Source organism: Channa argus, chromosome 2 (genome assembly GCF_033026475.1).
Source record: "Channa argus isolate prfri chromosome 2, Channa argus male v1.0, whole genome shotgun sequence".
In the NCBI taxonomy this organism is placed as follows: Eukaryota; Metazoa; Chordata; class Actinopteri; order Anabantiformes; family Channidae; genus Channa; species Channa argus.
The window spans coordinates 11,052,778-11,071,586 of record NC_090198.1 but is presented as its reverse complement, the minus strand read 5'-3'; the positions used below and the strand labels follow the sequence as shown (position 1 = coordinate 11,071,586).

At 38.1% G+C, this 18,809-nt stretch overlaps 1 protein-coding gene across 3 annotated transcripts in view; it reads left to right on the top strand.

Annotated features, from left to right (window-relative positions):
* The window catches only part of LOC137113969 (protein unc-13 homolog C), a 97,865-nt gene that overhangs the window by 45,642 nt on the left and 33,414 nt on the right, over window positions 1-18,809 (top strand). For all 3 annotated transcript variants that reach the window (XM_067495316.1, XM_067495315.1, XM_067495317.1), the window contains exons 16-19: window positions 5,731-5,820; window positions 6,810-6,938; window positions 12,366-12,499; window positions 14,440-14,525. In XM_067495316.1, the coding sequence (XP_067351417.1) occupies window positions 5,731-5,820; window positions 6,810-6,938; window positions 12,366-12,499; window positions 14,440-14,525 (439 nt within the window). The remainder of the gene's footprint in view (window positions 1-5,730; window positions 5,821-6,809; window positions 6,939-12,365; window positions 12,500-14,439; window positions 14,526-18,809) is intronic.

The window sequence follows — 18,809 nt, the reverse complement described above, 5'->3', positions numbered from 1 at the left end:
GCCCTTCAGCATCTTAAGAAATAGTGGTCCTCATGGTCAAATAAAGAAACCCTGTGATTAGTGTCCATTGCTCCGTTTGTCATGATGTTGGGGTGTGTACTTCCACTATATATTAACACCTATTCTGTACATTAATTTACTGCTATTACAAAAATCACAAACAACGTATAGTAAAAGAAGTGTACTTCATACAAATTTAAAATAACCAAAAAGCAAACTTCATATTTAGTTTGAGCTGCAGTAATCCTCATCAGAGGTATCATTATTAACTGCTACAGTAGCTACTGTATTTAATCCTACATACTGTACTGCAGCAAGAACCAAGGTGGTGCACAGAGAGGAGAGACGGAGAATGAGAATTGAGCTATTTATCAATAGCTTGAAAGTCAAAAGAAATAAACTATATGAAATATGCCAATATGTATAAATTACCTGTATAGGTACAGCCTTGAAGACTAAGTTGCAGTGTTAGGCTGGATTGCTTTAAATGTGCTTCAGATATTGTGTCCACCAACCAAGCTACTAAATTAAGTTTTGTGTAAGAACACTCGCAGCAAAACTCAAGACCCAAAGACCTATATGAGTGTGCACAACAAATGATTGCAATCTTTGTGGTGAAGTCATAATGGGCTTCAGAAATATCAACGGCTTCCAGCTTGTCCCTTCAGGGGTCGGCACAGCGCCCCAACAACCAGTAAAATCAGTTAATTTTAAAAAGCAGCCAAGAAGGGAGAGAGAGTGGGGTCTCTGAGACAAGGGAAAGATAATAAAACGTGTCTTGTTCTCCTTTGTTTAAAAAAAACAAACAAAACAGTAATTTATATATAGTATATATACAGTAATTTATACAGACACATTGAACACACAGTTACACATTCATATGCCTGACTCTGACACATGAGATCAGGTGCAGAAATCTGATACAAACATGTCCAAAGCTGTCGACATGCATAAAGGCTTTTATCTCTCTTTCTATCTTTAACACCCCACCCCCACACACACACACAAACACATACACACACATCTTCACACCTCTCCCCAGCTGGTAGCATTACACAGTGAACTGTAACTAAAATATGACCCTCTCACCTTTAATGTGACACAAGAGGCAACGTGTCATTGTGTGGGTGATTGTTTAGTTCCCCTGCTGTTTGCCATGGCTCACTGTGTGAAGCTACATGTGATTACAGGAACATACTCTGGCAGCAGCAGATCCTTCCTGTTATGGAAAAGATGAAGATGACAAAAACAGCAGGTAGATAGTAAGAGAGAGAGAGAGAGGGAGAGAGAAAGAGAGAGGATTTGTTAATGGGGGAGGGATAAAAAGGATCTGAAAAGAGTGGTGAATGAAAGGAGAAGAGAGGGAGAGCTGGACGAGAAGGGATTTGATGAGAGAGGGAGAGAGTTGGAGGGAAAGAGGAGAAACACAAAGAATGAAAGAAGCCATGGTGGATGGGTGACAGAGAAGGAGAGAGAGGGTTAAGTGAAGGAAAGATGGCCTCTTTTATTTTGAGATGGCCTGGCTGTCAGTCGATGGCACGTTCACTGAGAGCAGTCACAGAATATCACATTGGCTTCACCTGTCAACAGAGTCCTGCTGCTTCCTTGTCAAGCCTGCCACAGACCAGTGGTTCACGCACACACACATACGCACACACAGGCACACGCACACTGACTTCGTACTCTCTTTTATTCTCTCACTTTCTGAAGCAGTCCCATAGAGCCAGGCTGCCACCACTGGACAGTAATAATATTCAGGCCCGGCTGGTCTGTCCATTCAGCGTATAAATTTCCCCATAATGACATTCTGAAGGAAATTGAGTTTGCTTTAGTAAAACAGAGGGCACAGTGCAGCTGCCACTCTACATTTTGCTACATATGCATTTCTTCCCTTTAAACTTCTTTCTCACAGCCCTGATACATGATGACACCTTGTAAAGCCAGTGTGTCCCAGCTGGGATTTGTAGGTTTCTGTGGGCATGCTGCAAGGATTTTAGGCTTTTTCCTTAACTTGGACAGTTTGATCTGAAGTGATGCTTGTTCTGTATGCACCCTTGGGAGTTGTACACTTAAAATCAACTCATTTGGCCTATAGGTAAAAAGCTGACAGTTAGCTCAGCATGTTGGTTAGTGTGGTTCAGGAGATTCTGCAGCCTAGTCCAGTCAAAACAACATAGAGTGGAGTATCTGGAAGTTGAGCCATGTCAACTGGACTTCTTTTTTTTTAAGTTTGAAATGTTTCACAACTCACCCAAGTAGCTTCTTCAGTGTGAGGAAAATTGGTGAGGGAATCCCAAATCATTCATACAGGGAGGTTTTGTTTCTCTCCTGAAATGGCTCATTATATCTAACTCTACTTCCAGATTACCCCACCTGGATGACCGTGAGTCTTCACTGACATAGAGTGAAGCAGTCGTTCCGTTGGGTGCCCGTAGTTCTCAACAGCAGGATTGTGCAATATTCAGTTATACCGAGCTGATAAAGCTGATAAAGCACAGCCAGCCTCTACAGAAAGACAAATATCATTTTAAGCAAACAAAGATGCATCTTCACTGTTGCAAGAATGTTGGATGATCTTGTTCTTTGCTGAGGAAAACCTGTTGAATCCTGTAACCACAGGAGATGAGAAGTATCATCTTTAAACAGAGTGCAGGAAATAAAGATATTTAAATGTAATTTTGAGACATTCTTCTCCAAAAAGAAGAAATCACTGCTTTTCATAATTCATAACCATATTTTTATGGTAAAATAGCAATCTAAGCATTATGTTTTAGTTTTGAAAGATTTCCTTCAAGTTATATTATAGTTATATGAAGTTACCTTACCTCACCTAAACAACAGAACTAGCTACATTTGTTTCAGTGGAGATTACGGTAAGGGATGAAATTTACCCATTAAGTAAACAGTCATATGTGGACCACACATCTCAGTAGAAAAAAAACACACAACCAGTGCTGAGGACAGTTAGGCTGCAGGGTGAGATCCAGTGTCTGTCCCTGATGACTGCTTTACTTTACATCTCTTTTTATTATTAATAAATAATGAATATATTGTTTATTTAGATTACCTGCACATGCTGCTTTTGTTGCCCGGTATTTGACCAGCAATTGTTTGGGCATTATGCAACCTCTGTAATCTGTTCTAGGGTGCACATTGTCATAAACAACTGCAACAGTAATCCTGTGTAACTCATAAGAAGCAGATAAGTACATACACGTACACTATCATCACCTGGCACCATCTTTAAAGTTTTCAGCTGAGTAACAAATTAAATGCATGAAGGCTGTGAATAAACTTTTGCATTGTTTGTATAACATAGGACTATGCTGACCTTTTTATTTTGATGAGAAGCAGTCAATTATTTGGAGTTTTGCACTCAGTGTAGGCACCAGTCCAGTGTTATATTCAATCCAGCCTAGAACAAAGACAAAGAACTAAAAGCTCATCAGCATCACTCACTCCTCGTCCTATCTCATAATGGACTTTCTGTCATCTTTGGAACTCAGAGCTGATGTTGTCTCTACGTTTGGCTCACAGATGGATGCTTTGCTTGTTTTGTATGACTGCCTGCTTCTGGGCAATAAATCTGTTTCTTTGTCTTTTATTTTCCTGCTGTTGATGTTGAAGTTTCTGGTCATCTTTTGTGTACTCACATACTGTAGCTGTTGGAGCTAAGTCCTTTTCACTTTTGATTCTGCTTCTTAAAACACCTTATAATGAAAAAGAAATAAACTGCATGTGGTATTACCCTCAGAAATTTTGTGTTATGCGCTTAATGAATACCTTTAGTTTTGTTCAGCAGTAGAGAGCAGCTGAACTACACTTCTAATATTTTATAAATACGTGCGCTTTAATCACCCCAAACCATCATTCTCAGACTATGACTATAGTTAAGGTCCCATGCGGTTGCTCCGTAATCGACACAGTCAATAAAAAATGCACTTTTTTGAAACTTTACTATTTACAATTGAAACAGCTTCTCTACTACCAAATTAGACTGAGATCATAACATTTTCTATTTATACACTTGTTTTTGTGAGGAAGCCACCTACCTCCTTTGCAGCAACCGTAATGAATGTCAATGAACACTTGACTTTACTCCACTTCAATCACATAATTACACAGCTAGATTATATTTTGATGTTAGAGAATGTACTAATTACACAAGTGTAAAATGCCACTCTGTGAAGCATTTTCTATTCAGACATACTGAATACAAGAGTTTATTGTCTTTGAAAGCTTTGACCCTCTCAGCTCGATCTAGGGTCAATTTCTTGGTGTTAATACTTCTACTGGAAAAGAAAGAACAGATTACTTGGCATTACTTGAGATATGTGGTTGGATTTGCTACATTGCAGCCACACAGTTACTGTGCAGTCCTAATTTCATTTACTCCAAAAGTTACATCTTATTCCCATTATAAAATCCCTGTAAAGTGCCCTGAGATGACTTTGTTGTGAATTGGCGCTATATAAATAAAGTTGAATTGAATTATAAAAACAGTCTATAACATTGAATGTTGCATTGGAAACTGCAGAATCAGTGTTTCAAAAGGGGCCAGTGGTTTCCCTTGTGTCTGCAGGTGCCATATACAGTATGTGAGGATATTGTAAGAGCAATGCCAGTGGCAGCAGAGAGATAAGGAAGTATGACTGATGGCACTTGTGGGTGCCATGCTGTGAGGATTGTCTGTAATTGTAGGATTTATATTAAAGACATTCTGCTGGGGACTGATGAGACTTGACGCTCTAGTTTCCCAAATCACATTTTAAAATTTAAAGGGAATAGAAACATTCAGCCAGAAACAAATGATGAAATACTTGAACATCTGTATTGTTCATTTAAAGGCAGTGATGCAAGCTGCCTTTTGTCTAAAGCAACAAACTCCAGTCAGAAATAATTGTCTTTAATTTTCTTTCCATCAGCAGAGAACTATAGAATATATGGTTAACATTTACATATGAAGAGTGTGTGTCAAGCTTGTTTAATTGGAGGCTGTTTGATACGTAGATATTGTTCTTTTTCGGGAAACATTTTTTAAATCACTTACCTTGAGAACTAAATGTTAAGTATGACTGTTATTAGACAGCTGACTAAAGCAATAGTAGACCATCCACATTTGTTTCTGTTAAGCTTTGAGACCAGTTTCCTGTGTTTGTTAAAATATCATTTTTAAAGACATGATTTTTTTTTCCTTCTTGCAAACCAATCATTTTGAATCAATGATCAAACTCCCACAGTGCCGCAAAGTTTACTTCTGCTGATGAGCTTTGGTCTCAGAAAGTCCTGTCCTGCACTCGTGCTGTCAAGCCTACATGTTTATGTGAAGGTATGGCTGAATCTCCAGAGGGCTTTTATTAAGGTAGATGAGGGATAGAAAACTATTTTACAATTTTATTTGTACACTCAAAATGTAGGAAAGTAGGATAATGTACAGGGCTGTAATTTCTTTCCTCAGGGCTGCCAGAGCATTATATGCTCTCCACCACAGTGCTTTGCACAGTCTAATGACTTCATGGCCCTGAAATAGAGGTTTTCATCAGCAGCGACCTCCCTTGTCCACTAAACGATTAGACAATCCTTCATTTTGTTATGATTGCGGGGCACTGCTCTCTCATCAATTTCAATGTTTTGGCCTACTGCAAGTGATGTGATTTGGTGGTTGAGGGAGCTTTCAGAAATATGTGCTCTCTTCTCATATTCTTGTCTTCTCTGTGTCTTTTGCTCCAGGATAATTTCCCTGCAGGAAATCCAGAGCGTCTCCAAGATTTGAAGTCCACTGTTGACCTGCTGACCAGCATCACTTTCTTCAGGATGAAGGTAGCTCTGTGTGCGTTCGAGTGTGTGTCAATCATACTTGGTGTAAAAAAAAGATGGAGCTGGAGCACAACAGTGAATAACCTTGCTCTAAAAAATGTGTCACTTACTACAATTTATCACAGAAATGCTTTGCCTTTGACTGAGACACTTTCAAGACTGGTCTAGCTGTAAAATCTCACAACATTCAATAATAAACATAAACCAATATTGACTCTGGGCAAGTTTCATTTAAGTGAAATCAATTCAGGCTCATAGCTGAAAACCTGTCGCTCTCAACACTACTCACAATTTAAAATCAGATGATTAATTGCTGCATAGTCAAATGCAGGCTGATGCAGTGGGATGAGGTTTGTGTAGTGTATTTTGACCTGCATACTACAGTAAGCGTTTATGTTTGAAATGCTTCTAGCCCCGTCTTGTTTCCTTTCCCTTCCTCACCCTCAGCGGTATGCCGATTTGTCTCCCGCTATATGAAAAGCTCGGCTCCATTCAGCTCATTTGGCAGGAGTGGGTGAGGGGGGGGGACCACTGGAGCACTGAGGCATAGCTAAGATGGCAGCTGTGAGCAAAGGAATGAAAACTGTCACTTTAGGTTACCAAAGCTTTCACTCTGTGCCATGCCCATGCTGAGCTTTACTGTGTATGTGCACTGCTGCTCATACACAGGAGCTACAGTGGTACTCTACGATAAACTGTGCACACACCTTAATGCCATTCTGGCCACGTGTCAGTAATGATTTGCATTACATACAGGTTGCTTTTTTCCCTTTAAACAGTGGTGTCTTTGCATAAATATTTCAAACATGTAATATGATATTACATGATAACGATCTACAGCCAAAGTCGCAGTAATGTCAATATGTCATATTCCCTTTTAAATATTTATTACATACTGTAGCATAAACTTTTGAAACGTCTCTAACTGCTGTAATACATCACCCTAAAAGCATATGTTACAATGATGTGTATGTATGTTTTATTCCCTGTAGGTACAAGAGCTCCAGAGTCCACCAAGAGCCAGTATGGTGGTGAAGGACTGTGTAAAAGCCTGCCTGGACTCCACATACAAATACATTTTTGATAACTGTCATGAGCTATACAACCAACTCCTCGACCAGGTAAACAGCAGCCAGACTCATATAATGTTTAGTTAGCTTTTAGCCTTTTCAGCTTATGAAAGTCTGACATCTTTTGCATAACACAAAGTGAATTCCACCCAACGTGTTGTGACTTCTGTATTCTTTATGCTGTCCAGATGTAGTTAACCACACACTAAACAATTTGCCACTTCAGCACTTACAGTACAGGGTTTTTCCGCACCGTGCCAAGCTGTGTTTGTCCTGCTGACCACAGTCTCTTCCCTGTTTCTATCCGGGCCTGCTTGTTTTTGTCTCAGTACTTTTGTGGTTTCTAGCTGAATCTCTGTTTAGAGTTTACATTTTCTCCCATGTTTATACCTGTAATTTTACATATCCACCTTAAAAATTTTTTTTAATCATTTTAGTCGTTCAGTTCACGGTAAGTCACTGCGATTGCAAGCCAAACATGCATTTATTGTGAAAAAAGTTGTCACCCAGTTAAAATGGCTTCTCTTGTGGTGCCAAATGGATATGGACACATTATACACTATTTAATAGGTGAGCCTGTAGGTGGGCCTTAATGGTGCAGGGAGGAATAGTGCAAATTGAAAAGCCTCAGTGAACTGAAAATGCTGCAGGCTCTGCTGTGGTGTGTGACTCGCACACCTTACTGTACCCTGCTGTGTGGTGCAGTTGAAAAACACACCACACCGCACACGGTACAGTGGGACTAACTCCTCCCTGATCCACTTTTAACTTTGTGTCTTTCCCAGTGCTTATTACTGAACTAACCATCATTTGTAAATTCCAGAACAGCTATTCAAAGAGTAAATCTTAATGCTAATGGCAGTTTTAAAAATGTGGGTTTTTTTGTTTACCCGTGTTTTAGAAGACTATGAGTGTTCTTTTTTTTTTTTGGCTATTGTTGTTATGGCTTCCCTGGGCTTGAGAGACGTAACCCAACTCATTGCTGGCCTATCCAGACCAAACAAACACTCACAAAAAACAACATAATGATCAGGATAATTTCTACCAAGAAGATTTGCATTTTTATGGATATTACAAACGGTAAGCAAGCCAAGTAATAAAATCTATGCCTGCATCTTTATTGTTACTGTAAATGATCTTTTCCGCATTTCTGTGTCTTTGATGAGTCAACACAATGTGGGCAAGAACTGCAAAACTTTAATGAGACTCACTTGCAGCAAAGCAGATCTGCAGATTTATGCAAATGTCACATTTAATCTACAAACTAGCAACCTAACATTTGGTAATTAGCCAGGATGAAAGGCCGGCTAAACGTGCAAAACTAATTCCAGTATCACTGCAGAAGTAAATTGCTTAGGTTTGGTAGTTTTGTTAAATGTACTGTATGTAGAATGAAACCTGGTGCCGTTACCACCACGCGCTGTTTCTGGTAATCAGTAAACACCCAAACACTCGAATTCAATTGTAACAAATTCAATGTAAAAACATCCCTCTGTGTTACTATGTAGTTGAATGGCTTCATCTTCAGCTTTTCTTATGTCACAGTTTCACTTTCAGAAAATAAAGCTTCAGCATTTCCATCATTCTGCTTGTAAACCGAAAGAAACACATTTTCACGTCATGACCAGCTGGTGGTCTATTATAGTATTGAAGTAACATTATGGCTTGCTACTCTAACGCAGATATGCCTGAGTAAATAATGCGGCACAATATTTTACGGTTTACTTCCCAAGGAGAAGGGCTTCCACCCCAAAGAAGATAAGGTCTTTTTAGGTAATAATCGAGTGCAGGCCCCTCAAAGGTTGAATAATAAGCTTCCTTTGTTAAAACAGCCTGAGGGGTTGTAAGCAATTACCAAACCAGAGAGATAGACACTTTTGCTAATTACATCTCCGTCCACCGTAGTTTCACGGGAGACGGACTCTTCATCGATGTTTCCTTTACGGCAGACGAAATGACATTAGCTTCACTCTGAAACAAACCTTACTGTGACCCTGTAAATGATTATGTTCAAATGCAATTGGTCAGCTTTGATTTCGACAGACAGAGGACATTTCAAATCCCAAATCTCCAATACATAAGGTTGAAAAAGTGCAGCACTAGAAGCTGACTATGTGGCCAGACATTCGCTGTAATATCCAATCCACAATGAGGCAACTTGCATAACATAACAACAAAGCTGTCTGCTTCTGCCTTTGTGTAAAATGACTGGGGAAATGAGGGGCAAAGGGAATCTAGCTTAACAGTTTCTTAAATCCTAGCAGGGGAGGGGGATTTTAAAAGTAAGATGAAGGAAAATTGAAGGAGTTCAAAGACATGATGGGAAAGGGCAAAAGAAAACACAATCATAATTTCTTCATGCACTGTGAAGGAATAATGACTGGCAGTGATGGTGCACATGCCTGGTTACATGCACATTCATCTGAGGAAAAAATATAAATATATGCATATATACTTATGGGTAAGTAGACAGATTAATAAGAGCAATTTGGATTTGAACAGCAATGTTGGTGATGGTTGATAGACATGCAGGGGACCCTGAGCATGTTTGAGAAAAGACCAACGAGACTCTGGAAGAGTTTTCTACTTGTTACTCATCAAGCAATTTACTAACATGTTTGCAAAGTGGTAGATTTAACTTTGTTAAAGAAGATGTTTGGTTTCAGAATATGTGGCTCTCATACGTATTGGTGTGTACTATAGTCAAAATCAATATTCATTGCACCTTAAAATGCATTAGCTTCAGTTCTCTCCACCCACATTTCTTTTGGGAATTTGATCACATCCTCAGAGAAGATCACTCAATCACACACTCTGTAATTTGTGTCACACTGTGAGAATTGATGAGGATCCAATGTATGCTAATGGTGATTCCTCCCACACAGGGACTGACAGTACTAAACAATAAACATAAACTACTAGCTACCCACAGGAGGAGAGATACAGTATGCTGGTGGCCCCCATACCCTGCGCAGAAATGCCCTGTGCTTTTGTTCAGTATAATATTCACTTTTGAGAACAGTGTTGACCTTTTGCTACAAGTAACAGTGAAGCCCATGTGTGTGTTATGGACTGTGAAGAGACAGCAGACTACTAAATCACACTTGACATTTTTGTTCTAAATTTAGGTTCATACAGATGTGCAAAGGGAACCAATGTTTTATTGATATGCGTACTGCGTGCAATCAGCAGCAATGACACCACATGCATCACAGTCATGCGCACACACAGCAACAATACATTTGCAGACAGCTTTTGCGTAGATGACCCATCTACTGCAGAGGCAAGTTCCATCATCTACATCTTTAGTTTAATAGAGATCTGCTTTGGCGCATGCCGTGTAATTGCCCAGACTGCTCATTCAAGGCCTTTCTCTCTGATGTAAGCGTCACCATTATAATTTCAAACATAATGAAGTCAGGGCCGAAAAACATTGCAGACCTATTTTTCTCTAACCTTGGTCTAAACTCATCAGTTGCTCATTAAATCACTTACTTACCTATTCGGCACATCATGTTAACCTAGGTTAGCATGTGCAGAGCTTAAACTGCAAGTCTTAAAACATTCTTTTATTTAATTCTGTTTCTTATGAAGCTCATTCTGTGCCCCCTCCCCCCTTTGGCTATACACTGGAAACCAGGGCAATTATCAATTCATACTACATATCAAACATAAGTGAAAATGGAAACTACATGGAAATTCATTTTGATAATTTTTTCCCCAAGCTTGGACCGTCCATGGAATTTGTACTAATCTCTTTTCCTTAACATGGCACACAAAACGATAGATGGAAATGGCCATGCCAAACCCAAACGATTAGTGATCAGCTGTCACAGAATCAGCTGTACGCTCTATCTGTGTTTCTTGTCCCTTTGAGATTAAATTCTGTAGCTCCCCCAGATGCAGTCTGCAAGACATGCAACAGCATTACATGCTTTGCACCACCAGGTATTTAAATGAACAGTCGACATCATCAGACACAATTTGATTTTCACAGGAACTGATTAGATTCTGAAGATTGCATTGAGGACTCATGTTGCATTTCCCCAGCGCTCGCTTCAATATCCACAGTGTGCGCTGTATCAAAGTCAATATGCTCAAGGTTGTTAAATAATTCAGTCTAATTATTTAGTAACAGATTTGAACGTGTTTCATTTTTTATCATTAAGAAATACAGTACATTTTAAAATTACTTACATTACAAATGAGAAAATGTGTATTGAAAATATTGTCCACACTCATAGATAACATTTGTAAGTGTGAGGGCTTATAAATGCACGTTTGCATGTAACCGTGTCTGTGTATGACACAAATCTCTCAAAATGGCTGAATGTGTTTGTTTTGGCACTCAGTCAGCCTTCCGCGTGGCCATGGTTGTTTTCTGTGGAACTTGTTTATGGCGGCGTTGAAAACAATGACAGTTACTTGCTGACTGGAGATCAGTGTGGTCACACTTAGTGTGGGATGAACAGATGGTAGAGTCAGTGCCTTGTTTAAATTCAACACCTTTCACCTCAGAACAGCAACAGGGATTTCTGCATCACAATTTGATACACTTTAACATACTGAAGGGTGATCTACATTTTATTTTTTTTAAGTTTTATTTAACAGTTTCGTCCTAGTTGATTTTCCGAACCGCGGGTGGATCTCGAAGTGTTTATGAGGTGGCCCGACTGAGGCACATTCTCAAAATAAGGTGACACATTTGAAAAATAATTTTATATGTTTTAAACTCAAATTTTAAAAACCTTTTGGGAATAATAAACTACATATTAATAGGCTAATAGTATATTAATAATTAAGTGTTTGTTCAGTGTCAGAAATCTCAAATGTTACCAAACAGTCATTTACAAGTAATAATATTAACAGTTGGGGAGTCAGGGATAATCTGCCTGGTTGCAATAGTTATTAAATAGAAAATCATCTTAAATGTACATATACATATACAAAATGTACATACAAGGGAAAAATATAATTATATCTAGTTATTGCATCAAAATATGCTAAAAAAGTCTTCTTTTGTGAACAAAATACAAAAAAATGGACAAAAATAATATTCCTACAACTCATTTAAAGTAACAGATTTTATTATAACCTAGCAGCAGTAGTTCGGTAAATATTAGGTTTTTATTACCATTACATCAGGAATTAGTAATGATTACAGATAGTATTTCTACATCATGTTCAGGAATTTTCAAATCCTCAGTTTTAAACTCACACCATGAAAAAATGGACAATTCACATTGTTCATTGTAAATAGGCAGCGGGAAATGTATTATTTGTGTAAAGAGTCCTGTATATTTACTCATAATTCTATATATTCTGCATCTATCTAGCCTTATCTTTCTGATCCCAGGGCAGCGTTTCACTTTGCCAAATCCCAGTATTAATTTATTCCTGAAATCATATCTTCTTCCTCTGATTCAATATGGTCATACTTTCTTCTGACTGTCATCCTCTTATCTTTATCCTCCATAGAGTCGTAAGCAAGACATTACCCGTGAGGAACAGGGTCCATCAATAAAAAACCTGGACTTCTGGCCAAAACTCATCACTCTCATGGTGTCTGTAATCGATGAGGACCGGACAGCTTACACCCCTGTGATTAACCAGTATGTGCTTCTTTATTATAAAATATTGTATGTGCATAACTCGCTAATAGCAATCATAGCTGGGCATTCACTGCATAAGGTTTCATGTTTTGTGTTCAATTATTTATTATTTGATATTTTTCATTTATTTGTATATTGCATGTAGTTATTTGGTTTACTCTGGCTTCACTGTCCTTCATACAACATTATATTGTAGTAGTAGTATGTGCAGGGTGATGATGAGGGAAAATTCTTAAATAAGCACCTCATGTAACTATAGGATATGAGGGAGAACAAACAAACAAAAAAATCTCACTTTTCCATTTGCTGCTGTAAATGTTTTTAGTTACTGTGAATACATGAATAAGCATAGTGTTCCACAAGAGGTCTGGGAGGCAGCCAGAGGAGCCAGCAATGAAAAATGCTTTGTTTGAAGGTTGAACAATACTATGGATGGATAAAAGTGGAATGCAGTACAGGGGAATTATATAACAGTGGAGAGATTTGTTTGTAGGAAAAGGGAATAGATGGCTGATTGTGGTTATTGTGTTGAATGAGGTGCAAGGTATTATGTTTGCATCCTTCAGATGATTTGGTTAATCATATAAATTGCACAACTTGAAGAGAATTGAGTGGAGTCTGCTTTAGAAATAAGATGAAGCATATTTTTCTCTTTCTGCCCTGCTTACACCTCTGCCCTCCCTTCTTTTCTCCTTCCTCTTGCTGATTTACGGTGCTTATTAAGCCTCTGTTTATGCCCTCAGCTTTCTCTCCTACACTGCCTAATGATAGATTTGCAATATTCATGCCCATTTCCTCCACAGTCCCTTGGTCAAATTCCAGAGTGACTGCAACTCCGATGCTTTTTCTCTATAAACCCCGGAGTGGACTTGTTGCTTTAAAATAATGTGATCTGCCGCCAGAGGAAAAATGTTAGTGTATTGCCTTGTGCTGAGAATATTTATATGGGAATATAGCCTAGAAATTTTCAAGCCAATAGACTGATCTTCAGAATTAATATTTCATGATTGGAAATTGGATGATGCAGTTGTTTTTTTAAAGTGTAAAGGATAAGAAGCTTTGCAGATTATTTCCAGAAATACTCATCATGTGGTTTGTAGACCTCATAATATCATTTATTTGACTGTATATAAGTAGACTGTAAACTGTCCCAGGCGCATACACACTAGCTGCACAAGTTAACATCATTTTTTTTCCCATTTCCATAAGGATTTACATTGTCTGCCTTGCTTACAATACAATGTGGCAGCACTCCATAATAATCAAGGGTGAGAAAAAACATTCCGAGCAGGAAAGTTGCTAGGATTTATTTTTTCCTTTAGTTGAGAGCACACATTCGCCTCCTTGTCTCAGTCTTCATTGTTTGCCCCATAAAAGAATGAGCTAAAGGTTGGGGAGGAAAGTCTTTGTGCGTATGTGGCACTGGTTTCTGCATGAGTGTCTCGACTTAGCAGATAACTGTGCTTGTTGCTGGAAACAGGGCGGTCTTCAGCAAAACAAAAACATTTACAGATAAATTGACCTTTCCCTGGTCCAAGGCTCCACCATATATAAGCGTCCTTCCATCACTGTCTAAAAAAATGGATAATTACACCACTGACATCTCACATTCAAGCTTTGAATGAAAATCTATAGGCATTCAGAAGAGCAGATTACTTGCCAAATAGGTTGCCACCCACTCTCACTCTGCTTTGCTGTGTCAGTTCCTCCTGCATTTAATCTTTAAGCCCTTGTGCATGTATCTTTAATTCCGCTCTGATTCAACCAGGTTCGGAAATGACGGGGGATTATTAGATTATGGTATTCACCAACCATGTCTTCTTGCACATCTGTTAAGTCATTTGTTAGACATTCAGGCTGGACCAAGCCATCAGGCCGCCTAGTCGAGCGTGTCATTATACGGAAATGACTTTGATTGGAATTCGTTTCATTTCCACCAGGTTTCCACAGGAGCTGAATGTGGGCAGGATCAGTGCTGAGATCACATGGAACCTCTTTGCCCAGGATATGAAGTATGCAATGGAAGGTCAGTAATTTTGCTCATCAGATGATGATCTCCAGCTCGACGCCATGTGTGCATGTCTGAGTGTGTAAATGAGTGGAAGTTAAATTACAGAAATTGCTTGGTTGATTAGAAGACAACAACAATAGGTAATGCTAAAGTAACATCCACAACAACTTCCACTGAATGTGTTACTCACTGTTAGCATTTCGCTAATTAGCCTTTAGTTCTAATTTGATACTCTTCATTTATCAGTACCTACATAGACATACCCAGAAAGTGTCTCTGTGTTTCTGCTTGTTGTTTATTGGCTAATGTCACTGTGTTGTTTGTCAGCTGTGACTGGCTGTGGTCAGCTTTACTGCCTATCTAGATTACACTTATTTGATTTCATACTATTGATTACTAAAGAGAAACTGGAACTACTTTTAATCAAGATAAACACGTGATCAATAGCTCAATCAAAAAACAGATGGGTTCCCTATACTCTGTGTGTGTGTATATACATATGGATTTGTGCACAAAGCACATTTCTGCCTTGTGCCATGAGGACATTTCGGCCAGTTCATACAAACTCAAAGTGATGTTTGACTAGGTTTTTGTCATAACTTCACTGTCTCACTTCAGATCATCCTATTAACTTATACCATTTCGAATCATTTGAAATAGCATCTGTTAAAAACTGCTCAGTTGTTTATAGACAGTAATAATGGTCGTACACGAATACTCGAACACAGGCAAATAATCAAATCCAGGTTGAAGACTGGTAAAAACTGCCTCTGAATAGAGCCAATTTATAGTTGCTTTTAATCTTTTTTTTTTTAAGTTGTGTTAGAAATTATTGTTATTGTGTCCATTTGGTATTACTAAGACAAAAAAAGGTAATCATTTATTCAGGCATTCTGTTTAAAATTTTTCTCATGCTTCTATTCATTTTTCTCTCCATGTTTCCTTTATTTCTCTACCTCTCTGTTTCCCACATCCTCGGTCACACACAAACTCCAATAAATAAATTAATTAATAAACTTAGCTATGGCCAAGTGTTGCTTTGGTCTGACTTTATAATGCTTTCACACTTTGCTCTTTGGCCATTGATGCCCGCCGGCCCAGTTGATCCACTGTAGGTTAGGGCTGGATGAGTGGGTCATACATTTTCAGAGAGGCTTCATGCTTGGCAGCCAGCTAGAGGGGGAATAGATTAAAAAGACAAATTTTGGATGTTGTTCAAGTTAAAAATCATTTAGTTTCAAATAAATAATGGTTTGAACACGTTTTACTCATTTCAACTTTATTTCTGAGAAACAAAAGCGGTTTTGTCGAAAAGAGAGTTGTAAAGTGAAGTTACTGGCCTTAGACAATGTTTTTATACTTAAAATGTCTTTATTTTTGATATGTAATTCAGGATAGTGAACAGTATAGTGATTAATTAACGACTTGCAGCAATGCACCCGTTCCTGCTGTGTGTCCTTGTTTAAAACTAAAACTGATCCAGACAATCACATACATTTCCAATTGATAGGGTGTCGTCTCTTGCTTAATGACCTCAGACTTTAACATATTTAACTTGGATCCCCCACCCCCTCAGTTAACCTCCTAAAAGGCAGCGAAAGCCTCGAAGAGGTACTGAGCTAGCTATTTTCAAGTCTCTGGGATAAAACTTCACAGGATATATAGTGGACGGAAAAGATAAAATTCAGACGGAAATAAATGGCACTAGAGTTGTAAAGGATTTCTGTGTGTGTGCAGTACAGCAGCATTTGTATATATTTGATCTATTCCAAGTTGAATTTGTCACCCGCATATAAAGTAATGATGGGCTGAAGAGGTGGAGATGATAAAGTAAAACTGGATGATCTGACTGAGGTCAGAGTTTGGAAACACTCTTTAGACTGTGTGTAAAAAGAGAAAAGGCAGAGACACACAGTTGATTGGTAATTTAGCCACATTTAAATGAAAAAAAAAAAATAAACAACTGCTGCCCCCCTTTGCTAAGCCATCTTAAGTTGCTATGGCAACAAAGTGAAGATGCTGCAGAATGCAGTGTCTTGATATGTATAGAACGCATATGATTCAATATGTGATTTTTTTTTAAATGTGATGAAAGTATGTGTATGTATTGGATATTATGCATACAAATATAAACATGGATCATGCATTAGATTTTAATGAAACAGGCATGAATGGGGGCATTTCATGAATTTTTATATTTTCAATTGCACATGTGTAATACAAATATGTTGATGATGAAATATGTTGTTTGGGAAGTAGGCTACCTTTGTGTTTTTGCGTTAAAAAATACATTTTATATCAAATTTAACCCAGTGACATATTGTAAACTAAAATATGAAGAGGAGTGTAGGAGTGTAGTAATCTGACAATGCAAGAAATAGGCAGATGCGGTTTATACATCAACAGCTGGGATTGTGTTAATACCACATTAAAGCTGAGCTTCAGTCACATTACAAATGAATGTGAAAAATGTACCCAAACTTCAAGAAATAAAACTGTGAAACCTCTCCAGAACATTCATAAGAACATACTTGGGAATGTCCATTTGAAGCTTTTTAAATATATATATATAAACCAGTGATGCAGAGACATGAAAGGAAGAAATGAGCTGCAAAATGGCTATTTTGTACCCACTGTGAGTCATGTTGATGAACAGTGCTCTGCACTGTGTGCACTTTGTTTGGTACAGCAACACAAAGTTGGCTGGGCACAAGCCTTTTGTATTGAACTGGGAGTTAATTTTAAATGAAGACATTATGCTACTTAATTCTTAAGTCACGTAAATTGGTGTTTTCTTTATGTATTTTTTAATTTCCTAATTTACTGATTAGTAGTTAAACACGGTTGGTATTTCAGTAATTGTTAACCATGAACCAATTATTGATCATGGATTTTGCCGTCAATCAGTCAGGAACATTTTGGAATGTCACAAACTCTTTCACATCTTTAATGGGGTTATTAAACAGTAAAAACCAAGCAACAGCACTTAAGTATTTTTTACTTAAGTATTATCTTCCCAGCTAAGTAAATCTAAACATGTAGAGTCGCTCTGTGTTTGTATGTTTACAAATTTGATTCAGAGTAGGTGGGCATGTGACCACCTAGGATGTGACTTACTGCTGTCATAGCAGGCTTCAGCAGTGTGTATTGCCGGAGTTTGCCCCTGTTACAAAAGGAGACAAGAATTGTGAATGCACTCAGTCGCATATAGCATCTCCCAGGCTTATTGAGCCTGAACTCTTTCTTTGCTTTGTCTTCTCTTGCCTCATCTTGTCAGTGCATCACTGCCTGCCCACAGCGACATGTGCCAGGAGGAGGACTTGAATGTCATGTTCCTGAGAGGGGCACTTTGTATGAATTATTGCTCATTTCTTGTTGATTCTACAGACTGAGTTCTAGGTTTGGTTTGAATAAAGGTTTGGATGAAAAGAGGAAGAGTTTGGCAGTCACATATTATGTTTTACTTTATCGTTTTTTAAATCCCCATTAAACAAAATGACACTTGCAAAGTAGAGTTCACTTTTTGTTTGATCATCAGTATTAATCACAAATGTCTCAAATATCAAAATATAATATGTAGAACATAAATATAAAATGTATGTTTGGTACTTTTACTGTAGAGTACTTCTAATCTGATTTGTGAATTCTGACTTCTAATCTGACAGAAGCTTTAATTTCTTTAATAATGCTCAAAAGCTTTTTATAAAGGTCCACTACCAGTCATTCAACTGTATATTCACAACAGATATACTATATCAGGATATGATTATGTTTGACTACAGGTAAGAGAAATTTGCTTTACAGTAAATGTAAAATATGAAATCTCGACTTTGATTTCATATTTGATTTCAAGCAAACCTCTCTTACCTAGACTGGAAGTAAAGCCAAACATTATTATAAGTATCCCACATGTACACATGAAATATATAAGAGTTTTTTTCTGTACCACCCAAGTAACTTCTCCTGCTTCCTAGTAACCCCATCATCATCAAGCACCAGCATTCTCAGACAGTTGCTTGTGTGTGTTGAGAAAAAAGCAGCAGAGAGCCTATAAACCTATACCTTAGATGTACACAAGGTCATTTTTGTAATGAATGTATGCTGTACACATGTATCCTCTATTATGTTTATCAGCACATGTTCAGTATGCACATTCCTTTATATGTGCAAGTACTGTATGTCCTTTAACAAGGTAAATGAGTCCAGGTTGCTCCTTGTGTGTCTCATTCAGACAAATAGAAATAACTCACAGTGACCTGTTTACATAAGAAGGCACACTGAACTGGAAGGGCAGCTGAC